This window comes from Anthonomus grandis, chromosome 14 (assembly GCF_022605725.1).
Source record: "Anthonomus grandis grandis chromosome 14, icAntGran1.3, whole genome shotgun sequence".
Lineage (NCBI taxonomy): Eukaryota > Metazoa > Arthropoda > Insecta > Coleoptera > Curculionidae > Anthonomus > Anthonomus grandis.
Genome location: NC_065559.1, coordinates 9824264 through 9841906, shown reverse-complemented (window position 1 = coordinate 9841906; position 17643 = coordinate 9824264). Strand labels below are relative to the sequence as shown.

General features: G+C 32.0%; 1 protein-coding gene across 1 annotated transcript; it reads right to left on the bottom strand.

Moving 5' to 3' along the window:
* Positions 1-665: 665 nt before the first annotated feature.
* LOC126744472 (uncharacterized) lies at positions 666-15974 on the bottom strand. The gene is made up of 7 exons (XM_050451911.1): positions 15810-15974; positions 11147-11381; positions 10675-11088; positions 10476-10616; positions 10224-10378; positions 1346-1724; positions 666-1293 (listed from the first exon to the last, which is right to left on the bottom strand). Exons 1-7 carry the CDS (start codon positions 15819-15821, stop codon positions 1079-1081), a joined length of 1551 nt encoding a protein of 516 aa, XP_050307868.1. The 5' UTR covers positions 15822-15974; the 3' UTR covers positions 666-1078.
* Between the last annotated feature and the right edge of the window lie 1669 nt (positions 15975-17643).

Sequence of the window (17643 nt, the reverse complement as noted above, 5' to 3'; positions counted from 1 at the left end):
CTGACACAAATTACTAATTTTCTCATGTTGTAATCTATAGACGGTGCCGAGAGTTTTCAAATGGTATATTAGCAGAGGCCTAATTTTGCAGAAAAACTATTTTAGTATTGTATGTCTGTCGAAAATTCGGACAAACATTTTCTGTCAAGCTTGTTCAAACTCAACTGCGAAAGAGAAGCTTCGGCTTGAGCTGAGCGGGAAATTATCTTATATTTAAAATTCATTATTGTCCAATCAGAAAAGAAAATACAGCAAAAATTGTATAGATTATAGCATAATTTTTATATTAATTTTTGGATTTATTTACTATAGTACTAGTAAAATTAATTAAGTCACGGTGGTTTTCGTTTCATTTAGTGTTCCTTAATGTGTGTATATTTAATATTCTATCATTATGATTATAAAAAAGTGAATATGCATCAGAGCACCTTACAAATGAAACCAATATAACTTTACATTATATAATATGAAAATTAAAATTTCTCTTATAAAACTCAAAACATAAACTTAATTTAATGAAATTTCTTATAGGAATAATCCTTGCCTAAGACACAAATGGAAAACAATAAGTTATATAAAAAAATATTTTTTTAAGGGAATTTTCCATTAACCTAAGCAAATAAAAACAAATAAGAATTGATGGAAGAATGAATGATAATAATTAACACAATTCAACATTTATTCGGATTTTATAAAATAGTTTTTAATCGTCACTATAAAAATTTGTTCAAGTGACTCATATTTTAACTAGCTTATTTCTTTTGCTTGTCCTTATTAGTCCGTAGTATATTTTCCTATTTCAGACGTAATTAAAAAAAGAAAATTGACAAAGCAAATTAAAAAACTTAATTAAGAAACAATACAAAACTTATACAGCTTTTTGAAAAAATTACTACTATAAACCTCGCAAAGTTTAACCTGTGTAAACCTATAACCTAGTATTCATTGAAAAAATAATATTAATTAAAACTTCTATAAAATAGGATTAATTATGCTAATAATAAGAAAGGTAATTTTCTGCCCATATAACCACTAACTAAAACGATTTAAAGAAGTTTGCTTATTAAATGTTAAATAATTATTTTTTAGAAATTGAAGGTAAAGATGCTTCTTCAATTCTTTTGGGGTGCACATCTGCCTCTCTTTTATACTGGTTATAACGTGAAATTCTATTATCATTTAAATCTGAATTAGCCACATCAATTTCGATCTCTTTTTGTTGATATTGATTCATTGGTCCGTAGAGCTGCTGGTTTCCACTAAACAAGTCAATGATTTCAGGTTGGAACCATTCTGAAATGGGCATTTAGTTAAACTATCCACTATTAAAATTTCTTTACATTACCTGTTTTGTTGTTCACTTTTGTTAAATTCAAACCATTCCAAGTCAAGTTACCATTAAACAAATCTAAATTCGTCGCATCAAAGGGACCACCCCCTAGTGGCAAATGAATCCCTGGCCCTCCCAATCCGAAACCTCCAAACCCGGTTTGTCCAAAACCAGGAATTCCAGGTGATGCACCAGGAAACATTCCATAGCCTCCTAATCCAGGCATCATAGCAGATCCACCAAATCCAAAACCTGCTCCGAAGCCACCACATCCCTGTGGGCTGTACATACAGGGTGGTATGTGACTGTAACCTGGCTGGTAATATGGACCTTGTCTGTATAGCGGGCCTACGCCGAAGTCATCGTAGCATTGTGGAGGGCAAAGTTTGAATTGCTAAAAATTATTAAAAAAGAGTTTTTATAGACAGGAAGAGCAAATTGAAATTATGAATCAACTTATAATTGTAATATGAGAAAAGTACCGTAAAATGGGGAAACATTGGCCCATTTTTGATTTTTTTTTCTATTATTTGGCTTATAATAAAATACGTGTTAAACTCTATGGTATGTAATTTTTATTTATGCATCATAATGGATGTTCCCATAGATTTTGTACTTAATTAAATTTAAGGAAAAATACTGGCGGTTTTTCAAACATAAACAGAATAATAAACAGAAAAAATGCAAAATTTGCAACAAAGAATTTATGTTAATGAAATTTATTGCAAATAATCAACATATTTGTTATATCAAGGGACAAAATATCAAAAACACTTTATCCTAATGCTTTGCAAAAATATCCTACATCTATACTTAAAATTACACTTATTTGTCAACAAAATTGTTAATTTCTGAAATTTTCTACTGATTTCTTTTAGATACCATTTTTGGTTCGTTAATTTTCATAATGACGTCTTCCCAACTGTGCAAAAATTCGTGCTTTTTTTCTGGCCGCCTCCAAAATTTAATTCCTTTTTCCATACAATCTACTATAGGTCCTTCTTCTGAAATCTTGATAATTTTTCCAGGATATTGGTTGGCATTAAACGTTACCAACACAAAATCGCTTATGTTTAAATTAGCACGACTTGGTCTTTCAATATCAGGATCTTGAACAACCTCATTATTCTCATCTTTCATTAAATCAGAAAATGAATCGCTTAGATTATCAGATTCTAAATTATTTTCAATTTAGAAAGCTTTGAGAAGAGCTTGAAGACAAATTTCGTCTTGGCTTAGCGGATTTTTGTTTTGAAGATTTAGGCTTGGTATCTGGGCTTATTAGGTCACTCGAACTTATGCTTTTCCCAGCAGGAATCCGCAATTTTTTTCTCCTCTTCTTGGTCCTATTTTCAGTTCCCAAATATTCTGCACGTTTTGCCTCTATCTGTTCCAAAAAAGCTGAACCCATCATGTCTTTATTCACTTCAGGCAAGTTTTTTGGTAGGCGATCAAGTAACATAACAGAAGTGGCATTTTTGCTAAAATTGCATATTTTTTCAACATACTTAGCCCCTCTTTTACAAATGACTTTTTTGTTTCCTGGGTCTCATCGTAATTCCATATTCGAGAGGGTGGAATGTTTTCTGAAGCAACTGCCAAGTTTTCCATATAGTCATTCAATGCCGCTTTAGAAACTTTTGCTTGAACTCTCTTTATATTGGAACTAATTCGTTGGGCTAAGTTTTTATGACGCAGCAAGTAAGATTTTGTCCACTTATATCCAGGCAGATTATCTTTGAACAATGAAATACGGGATCCTTTTTTGTCTAAGTAAGCTTTAACAGCCATCGGAACATTGCAACTACAGGAAAACCGAAATCTGCTAACTTGATAAGATGTTGTTCAACAACAGCTTCTTCCGCATCTGAAAAGACAATCTTGGCCAATAGTTTTGGAGTGTTTGCCCTTTAATTTATTTTTGATTGTAGATCTAGGAATTCCATAAGTTGCGGCAGCAATTCGTTGAGACATTCGACCTGATCTTATTTCTTGTAAGCATTCTTCCAGTTTTTCATTACGTATAATTTGAATAGGATCGTGACTCAAGGCGTTTTTTTGGATGTCGAGGCATTACTACCTTCCTGAAAAAAAATATAAATGTAAAATATTTGTTGCTATTTGTTTAGGGGTAACATTGGCCCGCGGGCCAAAGTTACCCTAATTCATATTATCCAGGACAACAACAAAAGGAGAGTTAATAATATAACTAAAAAATATGTTACGCTCTATTTTATAGTCAACTATAACGCCAATATACTTACCGAGATACTAGAACTTTCCTAACAATTGGTGCCGACCAAAGATTTGATGCGTAAGTTATTGAATAAAAATCGACCTGTCCGCTTCAAGATCACCTTTCGACTGAAAAACACGCGGGTGCCGTCGCGCGGCTGTTAATGAAAGTACAAGACACCCTCTATCGACTGGAGTTTACACAATAGAGTTGTTATTTACTTTTTTTGCGCTATTTTTAAAATAAGCTTTTTTCTTAATGTGGGTCAAAGTTGTCCGCAAAGGGTTAATGTTTCCCCATTTGACGGTAAGCAGAAATACTTATACATATCTCAAAAGAATATGAGGAAGACTTATTTCCAATACCGGCTCGACAAGCGGAAATCTTGGATGCTGAATTAAATGTAATAACTAAAGGTACCCATTACATTCAGTGAGTAGGCAGTCCAGAAGTAGTCGGTTTTAGCCCACCGACTATTGTAAAAATAAAACTTACCATGGTAAAAACACACAGACATATAAATGTAGATACCTGTGGTTGTGTTTGCTTATAACTTAGAACCACAATACGGAACTACGGAAGTGAAATCGGGAAGGTGGAATGTCTCAAAGACAAACTCATATACTTGGAGTGGAATCTGTTAATTTTCTTACCGTGGACTCTCTTCAAAATTAATAAATCTTTCACCTTTAACTAAAGATGTTAGCTTTGCATCATATTCTACCATGTGAGTGCAGCCGCTGGCTTAAGGGTAGTTAGCTGATAGCTAGTTAAAAAAAATGTACAAGCGTTTTACTTTTAAAAACATATCGGCAATAATAATAATTACCTATTGATAATATTTACAGGCTCCCAGCCCACCTATACCTGCCAAAGCCTAATATATGTATAGTCGTTTTATACAGGGTGTTCCCTAAAGACGTACTAATATTTAAGAAGGTGATTCCTTAGCAAATTTGATCTCATGTTTTTTTTTCGTCTGACGCATGGTTTTCGCTTAAAAAAATAAAAATTTTACTTCCCTAATAATCTGATGAGATGTGAAAATGTTTGTTCGTCGAATGCAAGCAAATTAAGGGATCAGATGTATTACAAGAAGTATGAAAAGTTAAAAAATTTAATTAATTTAAGAAATATTATTATGTTTCTAAGGCGTTTGAAAAGTAAATGGGAGTAAAAACGTGCTGTAACGCGTCTTTATTTATCGCAAATAAAGTCGTGGAGTCTCCTTTGCATGTTTCTTATTGCTCGCTGCTATGGGCAACGAACGGGCTTTTTAGGGAAGTAAAATTATTTTTATTTTTTTAAGCGAAAACCATGCGTCGGACAAAAAAAATTGATCGATAGACAAATGATTTTTATTTTATGCAAAAGCAGTGCCCTAGTATTTTTTTCTCGTAATAACGCTTATTAATACACAGGATAATAAACATTTTGATTGCACTTTGTACGGCACTTATTGTTCTTTAAAACGCGAAATATTATATCAAAATTTGAGACTACATCAGTTGAATCCAGAATCGTTCTATTTGAAATCTCTGAAATCCTGCTATTTATACTTGGGTTACCGAACAGATGGAGTGGTCACGTGATCGTTCTGCGCTGGAGGCGTGGCCTAGAGCCTCGATAGGGTTCATGACTTGCATGACTTTTATTTAATTTTATTAGTCGAGCGGCTTTAGATCGTTTTGGTTGAATTTTCTGCTATTCGAATATTTGAATCTTCGCAATATTGAAAAGTTCAAATTGTGTTTATTTTTTTGTTAATTTGTTAATTTGTTTGTTAACAAATAATGGCTGACGCTCCACGTACACCCCCATTCTCAACCCCCAAGAAAAGAGTACGCAAACATTTGACCATTGCTGAAAAGGAAGTGAACATTTTTTTAAATTTTATAAGTAGGTAAAGTGGAGGGTAATGTAGTAATTCTAGGCAAGATATAAAAAAAGTTTATAAGAAAAGGTTGTTTAGAATGCAAAATTATGCCCGAATACCGCATTTCATAACCATATACCCACTTTGATTTTTACGTTTTGTGTACCAATGAATTTTTTTATTCATATTTAATTATTAGAAATTGAAATTTGTAAAAATCAAAGTAGGCCTATGGTTATGAAATTCGATATTCGGGCATACTTTTGCATTCTAAACCACTTTTTCTTATAAACTTTTTTTACATCATGCCTAGAAATACTACTTTACCTACTCATAAAATTTTAAAAATGCTCGTACCAAGGCTTGATTTTTAAAAAATAAAAATATGCTAAATTTCATTTTTTAATCAAGTAGGGATGCCAAACGGCAAAATTTAAACTACAAATTTTTTCGTCATTTTTACGTATAAATTCGCTCATCTTGGGACACACTGTACAGCGTCTGTCCAATTAATTTATTATAATTTTTAAAGAAAGCTAATTTTCATTAAAAATTATGTTTTATACTTAAAAGGGATTATTATATCATTACCTGGCACAACCTCAAAATCGGTTTGGACCCATTTTACAGGCGACCGTATTATATTTTAAAAAAAGCAGCTTACAAAGCAAAATAATTTAAAATAAATAGGCATAATTCTCCTCGTCTAAATCTGCCAAGGTTGCATCGATGGGCGGGCCTATATTTCGCGCACATATAAATATAAGTGCCTCAAAATCTCTTGTAGAATTAAAAAGTTAGCAGTTCCTTCAGAGCAGTAATACGGATATATTGCTAAATCTATACAGTGTGACTATTAACTATTAATCACTGGAATTAATTCAGTAGTTTATATGCTTTTTTTTTCTCAGAAAAATCGTCGAACCTGTCCACTAGTATTTTTAGTTGCACTGTTTTTTGTTTAAAACAAAGTTATACAGTGTATCCCAAAAACAAAATATGACGTCTCCACAATTTTTTTAATAGTCACCTTAATTTTTTATTGCCTATTTTTTTTGAGCCTATTCAATTATACTTAGCTGCAAAATTTCAAGCTTATGTGATTAACCGTTTTTAATATAACTAAAATATTTTTTTTAAAATTAATTATACAATCTATTTTACTTAAAAAAATTTTTAACGGATCGGTAAAATGTTATCCATTTACTATTTAGTGTTATCCTAAACGTGCTTCGATTTTCAAGCACGTTTAGGATAACACTAAATAGTTGAGCATTTTTAACGATTTATGTAGAAATTAATATACAGTGTGTCCTATAATTAAAATATATATTATAATGTTATCGATGATTTTTCTAAAAATGACTGGTTGATGAAAATAATTAAAACACCTTGTTTTTTAGGAAAACAAAAATTACTCAGAATTTTTCCTTTTATAAGTGTTCAAAATGTAGCCCATTTACTATTTGGCAATGCCCTAAAAGTACTTGAAATTCGTTTTAAACATTTTTTATATCTATAGACATATCTTATTCTGGTTTGCAACTCTTCAATGTTTGCGGGCATAAACTTTGGATTTCAAATATCCTTAAAGGAAAAAATATAAAGAAGTTAGATCGGGAGATCTTGGTGGCCATTCAAAAGGTTCCCTTTTATTAATCCATCTCTCTGGAAATATAGTATCTAGATAGTTTCCAATAGGACGTGCAAAATTTTGAAAGCAGATGTTCCTATTTGACATATCAGCTTCTATTTGATCAGAAAAAAATAGATATTCTTCAAAGAAATTGAGCCTGATCACTTGCAGAGCTACAATTCCTGCCCAAACATATACTTTCTCTGGGTGTTAAGTGTGACCTTGCCTCATCCAACATGGATTTTCTTATGCCCAATAGTGGCAATTTTGTTGATTTACTTCTCTGTTCAGCATTTTAATTATCTTAAAAACGGTTAATAAATAAACCTGAAATTTTGTAGCTATGGATAATTTAATACGCTCTTTAAAACTACGCAATAAAAAATTCGGGTTATTATTTAAAAAAAATTAATTCATATCTCATTTTTGGGTCTCAGGATTTTTTGAAAAAAAAGTATATATACTACTGAATTTATTTCAAGTTACAGACATGGTATATAGGACAATTTTCTAAAGAATATGACCAACTATTAATCATTTAACCTATGCCCAAATGCTAATGATTCAACTAATAGCGGGTTATCCAATTCGAGGTTGGCTAAATACAACCCTGCCGTTTGACACCTGTCAGAAATAAACGTCATGAGAAGCGTTTTTTTTTTTAGTTGAAGAATTGCCATTTATTAATATGGATCGTTTAACAGTCGAACAATGTACTAAAATTATTAAATTGTTCTATAAAAATGGTGATTCTCCTGTGTCAACGTTTAGAGCTTTACGAGCTGATTACGGTCGACATAATCGTCCTACAGAGCAAACAATTTCGAACAGGGTAAGAAAATTTGAAGAGACTGGATCGGTTATTGATATTGTAAGGTACGTGCATCACCGCTACGTTCGTTCAGCTAAAATTATCGCTGCTGTGGCTCAAAGTGTGGAGGAAGACCCAATTTTGTCAATTCCTCGGCGTGCTCAAAACTTGGGTTTGTCTTACGACTCACTGTGGCGAGTTTTGTATTTGGATTTACAGCTCCATCCGTACAAAGTCCAACTCACTCAAGAACTTAACCCTACAGACCATGGACAATGCAGAACATTCGCAAATTAGGTGCTTGAACAACAAGCTGCTAATGCTCATTTTTCGAGCAGAATTTTCTTCAGTGATGAGGCTCATTTTACGCTGTGTGGCTACGTTAATAAACAGAATTGCCGCATATGGGGTTCTGAAAATCCTCAGGTGATCGTAGAAAGGCCTTTGCATGCCGAAAAAGTGGCTGTATGGTGTGTATTATGGTCTGGTGGTGTCATTGGTCTGTATTTTTTTAAAAACAATCGTGGGAGAGCCTTAACAGTGAACTCTGAGCGGTATGGAAGCATGTTGACCAATTATTTTTGCAGAAAAATCGAAGAAGATCTGGAAGACATGTGATGCCAACAGGACGGGGCCACAAGTCACACAACACAGGCCAACCGAGCTCTTTTCCAAGAGAATTTTCCAGGACTTTTAATTTCAAGATTAGGTGATTGAAGTTTGTCAGAGGTCCCGCGGTGGACATTTAAATGATGTTGTGTTTCACATATAATGGAATGATTAAATCTTTAAAACAAAATAAAAATTTCGTCTCCATCTGAATATCTTGTGTGTTTTATTTAACTATACTATCCCAAGCATAAAATGGACAACCCATTATATCAGATTGGCATTAGTATTAGTTCATTTGGAATGATTGTTTTTACCTAGCCTGAAATTGTATTATTTAAAGTTATGAAGCGATACTATATTATCTACGCGTGGTGCGTCGCTAAGTTGGCAATAGAAAAACCCATATAAACTATGATACTTTCAAATATTACCTCCTCTGTATATTTTACAAAAAATTGTATTAGATTTTTTTAAAGATCTAAGTAAGAGAAACCACTATATCAAACTTCATCACTTTCACATAAGCAACTTAGAATTAATTTGAAAAAAACTGAAATATGAAATCACCAGCCAAATTCAGCCGTTCGACAGAGTTAATCATGCGCTTCTTCTGGCAAAGCTCCAAACATTGGGTTTTGGATCTTTGGAAATGTTATTTGTTGGCTAAGGGACTATCTACTGGGTAGAACGCAATGTATACGGCTTAATAACTTCTTATCTAGCAGCTTTTTTGTGCTGTTCCTCAGGGGTCGCATCTGAGTCCGTTGCTTTTGACAATTTTTGTTAGTGATATAGGATTATTTGTAAGACATTGTGAATTTTTGTTATTTTCGGACGATTTAAAATTGTTTTTGTCAATAGATTCAAATGTTCAATGTCCATTAATATAGATTGACTTGCATAATCTTTATGAATGGTGCAACCTTAATGGTTTAGATTTAAACGTTCCGAAGTGTTACTCAATAACTTTTGGAAGGATTCGGAATCTTACATTATTTGATTATACTATAGGTTCCACTGTTTTAAAAAGGGTAGCGGAAGTTAAGGATCTCGGAGTAATTTTCGATTCTAAGTTGACATTTGTATCTCATACTAAAAAGTTAGTTCAGAAAGCGTATAGAAATCTAGGATTTATAACTAGAGCAGTCAAGAACTCTCATGCTCTGTTTATAAAGTTCTGTACTGTTCGTCAGTCCGTTCTAGACAAAATTTGTTCTTAAGAAAATGTGCTTTTAAACTTAAGGTTCCATTAGCTAATGGTCATACTGGTTACAAATCGCAAAAATTGACTATACTTAAAAACATTTTCTATATAGATTTTGATAGTAGATCTTATGGACAGCATAATCCTACTAACTAGAATGCAAGGTTCTTTTGATAGGTATAGTCTTGACTTGCACGTTTCTTTTAGCAGTTTTAGGAGTTCTCTCCAATTCACTTGTGACTTTAACATGTTTCTTTAAATTAATTTGTAACATTGATTTATGTCTTACTATTATCTAGCTTAGGTTGTATTAATATTAGTATCTTTTATATTATTTTATTTTTCTACAATTGGTGGATACCGTTAATAAATAAATAAAATATAAAATAAATTTAAAAAAAAATTATCAAAATGTCAAAGTGTGATCTATTTATTTAGTGGTCATTGTGTATTTGCCAGCTTGGCAGTACACCACCCTGTATAGATTTTATGCATTAACCAAGTATTTGCTTACTTACTTTATCCTGTGCATTAAAATAGTGCCCATAACAACCTTGGCACTCTGCAGATGGCTGAATTCCACAGGATACATAAGGCCAGGTGCTGGTATATGTACATCTAGGCTTAGGCTGAGGAACATATGCTTTTTGTTGTTCACAATTAATTGGCTGACCTAACAAAATGGAAAATAGAATCCCAGTAATTGAGTTTTCATTAATTAAATAAAAAAACTGATTGGAACACTATAATTAATAATAAGTATGTTATACCTAATCCATTTACTGAATTACACACTTGTCGATTTTCTTCATGTACAATACTAGCTCCGCAATACGATCCACATTGCTTTGATCTCGTATGGAAACATCTTGAATATGGCGGAGTTGGTAAAGGAATACACTGTCTAGGACCTTTAATACATTAATGGATGGTATGGATATAAAAAGAATAATAAAATAATAGCCTTACCAATAACAACGCAACATCCACCATTACCATTTATATCACCCTCTTGAAGAGTAATATTATTTTTGTTCGTATACGTTAGATTAATAGGTACATCCAGAATATTAGTATGATTTAGAACATTCTTTAAATTTATGATAGTAGTGATATTGTGTACGTTAGTATTATTTACGTTAGTTGAAGTATTTCCAATTACTCCCGCTTGGATAATTTTTTCAATAATTCGCTCCCTTTCCCTAATATCATTGACCGCAAAACCCTCTTTTTCCCTTTCTACGAAGTTGTAGCAGGACCGTCGACAGGCAGACCTACAATTATAGCTGCGACATTCAGAGTGGCACTGTTTATGACAGCAATGGTTGGTGTGGCATTGGACGTAATTTGAACAGCAAGAGTTACAACAGTAATCACAGTTACCTGAAATATTTTATTTTGTTAATGTTGAAACTAGGTAACTTATGATAGATCTGTATACCTCCACATTCACTATAGGAGCAACTATCGCAGTTACAGTCAAAGCAGCTTTCGCTCAACTCGCAATCTTGTTGGTGTCTCTTCATTCTGGCTCTGACACAATGGACGTAATTTTCGTGTTCTGATTCCATGCAGGTTTTCTCGTAGGATTTTTTAATTTCCAGGCAACGCTTATTTGCGGCAGATGGTTTTGTCAGGAACAAAATTGTTAGTACGAAAAAGCAGTATTTTATTAACTAAAAATTAAATCAATGAATATTATTAATAGTGAGTTATTGTAGTGCAGTGTTTTTTTAAATTTATGCCTAATATAGGTTATTTACTAGTAAATTAGACCTACTTACTATATGTAACTATTTTTCAATAAACTTATTATTCTTAACGATTTTCTAACTATGTAAGGCGTGAGAAGGTGAATTAAGTAGCATGAAAAGTAAATTTTAAAAATTTTCCCATGCGAGGAAAAAGATTATACACGGTGGTCCATTTAACTTGAGACATCGCAATATCTCGAAAACTAAACATGTATCCAGAAAGTGTTTTATGTAAAGTTTGAATGGTTTCCAGGGGGCCATTAAATGACGTCATTGTTTTGACCTTGAGTGGACGGCTTTAAAGTCAAATGAAGGTCAACTTCACTTTTTTGCATAGAAACCTCTATTTTTTTTAATAGTATCTAATTTAGCCTCCTTAAACTTAAACTCTCCTTTTCAAGGTAATAATTCTTGATTCTTTTAAGATTTTTTTCCTTGACAATGACATTAGAAACAGGAATAACTTTGGTTCAGCAATTCTTCAATCTTGTTCTGACAAGGCATTGTTGATCAATGATCAATGCAAGTTGTTATGATGCGAAAATTTTCTATAGTGAACAGATCTCACGTGTTTATCCCAGGTATTTCAAGCGATTGTAAACAAATACTGATGAATAAAGTCAATGAGAGATTATTTTGGTTGACAGTATTCGTTCAGTTATCAAGTATTTGACTATTTTGTTGAGTGACTATGGAATGCCTAACAATAAATGAAAAAGTTGAAATGGTCCTTATCTATGGTGAATCTGAACAGAATATTAATAGAGCCATTGAACTGTGTACCATGCGACATCCTCAACGGCGACTTTCATCGCGAGCATCATATTATCGTACAGTGAACCACTTTATAGAAGATGGAAGTGTGAGAACGATGAGAATCGATCACGAAAGAGAAGAATTACCAGTCAAAATAATGAAATTGCCGTCTTAGCTGCAGATGCCCATAATCCTGAAGTCAGCTCACGATCAATTTCTTTTGCTTCTGGAATCTCCAAAACAAGTGTCCTGAGAATTTTGAAACGCCTTAAGTTTCATCCATATCACTTGTTACATCAATAGCTTCACGGGAATGATTTCCAAAATCGAGTGTTGTTTTGTGAATGGGTCCAAAATCAGTTGCATGAAAATAACAATTTCTTTCTGCGCGTCTTATTCACCGACGAAGCTTCATTTACAAACTATGGTGTAGTTAATCGTCATAACATGCATTATTGGGCAGTTGAAAATCCCAGGTGGTTTCGAGCGATAGAACATCAGCGGCCATGGTCTATGAATGTCTGGTGTGGCATCATCAATAATAAAGTCATAGGACCTTATTTTATTGATGGTGTCCTTACAGGCCAAAAATACCGTAATTTTTTGCTGGAGATTCTACCAGTATTTTTGGACGATGTGTGTTTTAAAGTGAGACTAAATATGTGGTACCAGCATGATGGTTTTCCTGCACATTATTTACGCGTTGCGTTAGATGAATTGAATGGACGTTGGATAGGTCGTGGTGAAGCAGTCCACTGGCCGCCACGGTCACCTGATTTGACCCCTTAGATTTCTTTCTATGGGGTTATTTGATGATTTTCGTATATTGCGATCCACGAACGACTCCCGAAAATATGAAGCTGCGAATCACGGAGGTTTGCGGGCAGATAACTCCACAGACGCTGCACTCTGTTCATTGATCGTTTTAAAAGCGAGTCGAAAAATGTATAGAAGTGGAAGGTCAACACTTTGAACATTTATTAAAATAATTTTCTGCCTTGTTTTGCTTCAATTCCTTTTATTTGAACTTTGTACGTTTTATTTTAAAGTTTTCTGTTGATAATAAAATTCTATCATAAGATACTTTTACTCCTTTTGATAGATCATCAGATACTACCTACAAGGGCAAATGTCATTGGCAAGGAAAAAATTCTTAAAAGAATCAAGAATTAATATCTTGAAAAGGAGAGGTCGCATGTAAAAAAGTGTCAGATGAAAGTTATTTATTTTTTAACGCTAAATCAGATACTATTAAAAAAAATAGAGGTTTTCTATGCAAAAAAGTGAAGTACCTTCATTTGACCTTGAAGACGTCCACTTAAGGTCAAACCAGTCACGTCATTTTATGGCCCATTGGAAACCATTCAAACTTCACATCAAACATTTTCTAAATACATGTTTAGTTTTCGAGATATCGCGATGTCTCAAGTTAATGGACCACCCTGTATATACTAATTAAAAGTCAGAAGTCCTAATACACCTTGAAGCCTGTAATACTAAAACAAGCACATCTAATTAGCTAACAGCGTAGATATTGAAGAAAATATTGGATAATGAAACGAAAGAAATCTGTGATTATAAAACTTAAACAATGCCAAATGTAGTACGAGTCTGGAATCGATTATTATTTCTAAATTCTCGAAACATTCTAAGCAAATCTCATATAAAATGTAACCCGCTTATTTTCCACTTTCGGCAATATTATGGATTTTTAGCTTCAGATTTTTTTATAACTTTAATAATCAATGTTTTAATGTCTCTTTTTTCGGAAATATAACACAGCGATTGGTATTTTAAAATTTCCTCTTTTTAAAATCACAGTTGTAATTTATTTAAAAGATATTAAACAAACATTATCTAATTTTAAGAATGATGACATATCCTATAACTTAACTAAATTTTTTTGGAGTTTAGATTAAAATGCCAAAAGATTCTTTTTCTTATCACAAAAATAAATAAATTTTCAAAACAAGTAAGAAAAGGGTATTGGTCGCTCTAGTGTTATATTGAATAAATAACCGTTGTTACCTGTTTGTTACAAAAAATAGACCAATATTTCGTAATTAAGCAAAATTCGCAAAAATTTAATTTTAATATTGATCAGGTATGTAAAAAGGACAAGAATATAAGCAAAGTAATTTTTTTATTCAGAAGAAAGGTAACAGCTAAGCGCTTTCGGTCTGTCGGATTATCTTCAACGCAAAATACATGACATGGATTAATATACAAATAAAGGAAAACTAGCACATATTATATTTAACATCAAGTAAAAACTAAAAATCCGACTTTAACAAATCTACTGGTAGACAACATAAAAGTAAATGGTAAGATATCTCATCTTTCAAATGAATAGGAAAAACATCAACACTGCTATCGCACACAAGGAAAGACAAAAGAATTACTAACTATGAGGACAATTTAAAAGTTGGGCTTCTTAGGTATATTTCACTGGTTCTAATGTTGAGGCAACAGAAAGGATTTATTTCAACTTCTCTGGCTATTTCGAGATACTCTCTGTAATTTAAGCTTTAGGGTTGTTGAATCTACGGTAGATCAATGGCGGCAGACAATGCTCTATCGGTCTAAAATATTTTCAGCACTGCAGCGTTGCCGCTTATATAGAAAAATGGAAACAACTTTGATTTTTTAAATGAAACACCCTATAAACACCTTATTTTTAGATGTTTTGATTTTCTACTTCATTCTTTTTTTTTAATCATTCTTTATTTCCTATTTCTAGCTGTTTTTGTGAAAAAAAATGTTTGCCTGTTTTTTGATAAAACCAAGGGCTAACTAATTATTTATTTCTCAGCTATTTAAGTTCCTAAAAAGCTTAAGTTTTAAACATCAGTTTAATTAACTATTTTAAATAACTTCCCGTAGCCTAATTAAATCAGCATTATACAGGGTCATCGAAAATTAAATTAATATCTTTTGTTTACTAAAATAGCGAAAAGTCCATTTTTTTATGGAACTCTCTACTGCATCAACTACAGTTTCGAAAATAGCAATAGTCACACATGGCAAATAGGATAAAAAAAATAGAATGAAGAGAAATTGTAGCGGATTTAGGACGTTAAATGAAACCGGTTTTGTTACAAAAGAAATGCCGACGTTTCGGCTTTTATTTAATCTACCTTCAGGGCTATTTCTATTATAAAAACCACTTTACATCCTAGATTTAAAGAAAGGACATAAATAAAGGCCAAAATGTCATCATTTTCTGCAATTAAATCCGATCTATTTCATGTCCTAACCTGCTACACTTTCTCTTCATTTGACACTAAGGACGCTAAGCATAATTAATAAAAATATATAAAATAGCTATGAAAATCTAACCTAAACAAAATGGGTCTATGCTATGTCTATTATATTATAATTTTCACCTAAGAAATATTTATTCATTTTTAAATATCTCTCTATAGATAGGAACTTTCTAAAAAGGATTATAAAATAATATTACAAAGTTTTTTTCTACCTTTAATATCATATGATGTATTATAAAAGTTTTTTATAAAAAGTCGCCAAACTATATAAAACTAAAAAAACTACCCTTAAAATAAAAAAATAAAAAGTCCAATAATTAATACTTACAAAGTAGCCCATTTTAAAAAACTTTATATACCACACCTTACTTAATGTACGAAAAGTCGTAACTAAAAATTTATCTAACACAGCATTCTCCTTTAGAGCGTCGCATCGGCACAATATCGTTTATCTGCGATAAAATATAAAGGACAATTTGTTCAGCGAAATATTCAGAAAAAAATTTAGTAGGTCACGGATTCCATATCCCGGGTCTAAGACAATAACTACCTAAGATAAAGATAAAGGTGGCGATCGTAAGTCTTGAAATTTACAGAGTGAATATAGCTACTAAATTGTGCAACTTAAAACAAATTAGGCAAATAAACAGAAACATTTTAAAAAATTATTGAAAACTAACTAATTAAGTTATAAATATGAAATAAATCATGATAACAATTTCAATTACATGAATTATAATTTAAAATTATATTCGATTCACCCTGTTTGAACATTAAGTACATATAACATACAATGTAGTATGTTAACGAATTTTATATCTTTGGCGCCCTCTTTACGATAGGTACGAGGATATTGGCCTTGCAAACGCATTTCCAATACGCTAGAGCAAATAAGTTAGATTTAGGAAATTTGTATTTGGTAAATAATATACCAATGACATAAGAGAAGATAAAGTGTTTTTTTTCAAACGATTGCCAGTTAAATGCAAAACCATCAATTTATTAACCAAGGTAAGTGCTTTTCCGAAGATATCGAAAAAAACTTAAGATTTTGCTTATATTTTTTAGCATTTATCTATTTGTGGCCCAATAAAAAGACTGGTATATTTTTGGAAAATCGCTAGGATATGTCAATTTTTATTTCTAGAGACTCTTAATTTAATTCTGATTTTAATGAATTACAAACAAATAATAACAATGAATACCAGCAAGAATTTTTAGCATTAGTCAGGGTCATCATCATATGTCACCGAAAAAATGTATCTTTGATTTCACATTGTTAGGTTACCTACCTAGTTTATTTATTTAAAGAAATGGGCCACTCAACAGACCAATTATGGAATGGCACAAAGTATACAAAAAAAAATCAATTGTCTAGCTAGTATTTTATATTTCTAATAAGACATACCTAAAGTATTACATTAGTATTAGAAATTTAAATAAGAAATATCGAAATGTAACTGATTAATTTTGTTAAATTCTCTAGCGCAACGAATAAGTGGTGAATGAAATTAAATCAAATCAAATGAAATTTCTTTATTTGCCCAATATATACATATACAAATTATACACAATCAATTTTACAACTATATACTTTTATATAACCCAAGGACAAAAAGGACTACAGCGCGACCATAGTGGCCGATAACACAAAATACACAAATCATGTGCATTTGTGCGCGGTACCCCTGTATAACCTAAACTATATATAAATAAGTCAATAAGACTTTTAATGGAACAGCAAATGGCAGAAAAAAAGGGCGAAAGGCGTGCGCGAGACAAAACAAGAGAAGCTAACAGCAAATATATTAATTTTACAGGTTATCCCATCTTATTTTATTTTAGTGGGAAAATCTGAAAACAGAACACACGCATGGTTTGGAAGAAATGTCGGTTATTTTTGCTCATTATTAAGAAATTGCTTAGCATATTTTAGGAATTTTTATAAATAAATTCCTTTACTTCATCTGTTAAATCATTCCACAATTGAACCACCCGTTAGAAGAAGGAAATGAATCCAAAAAATAGATTTTTGGGAAATCGCTAAAAACTATTTATTCGTTCTCTTTAATTTTTTACTTATGTAATAATGAGATCTACTATAAAATATAGCTTATTTAGGTTAATTAAGATTAAAAGAAACCATTCATTGATTTTAATTA

Coding starts and splice junctions, on each gene's coding strand:
- LOC126744472 (XM_050451911.1), bottom strand. Junction 10,617..10,674: donor TGGATGTTGCGTTGTTATTG/GTAAGGCTATTA, acceptor AATGTATTAAAG/GTCCTAGACAGTGTATTCCT. Junction 10,379..10,475: donor TAATTCAGTAAATGGATTAG/GTATAACATACT, acceptor CCATTTTGTTAG/GTCAGCCAATTAATTGTGAA.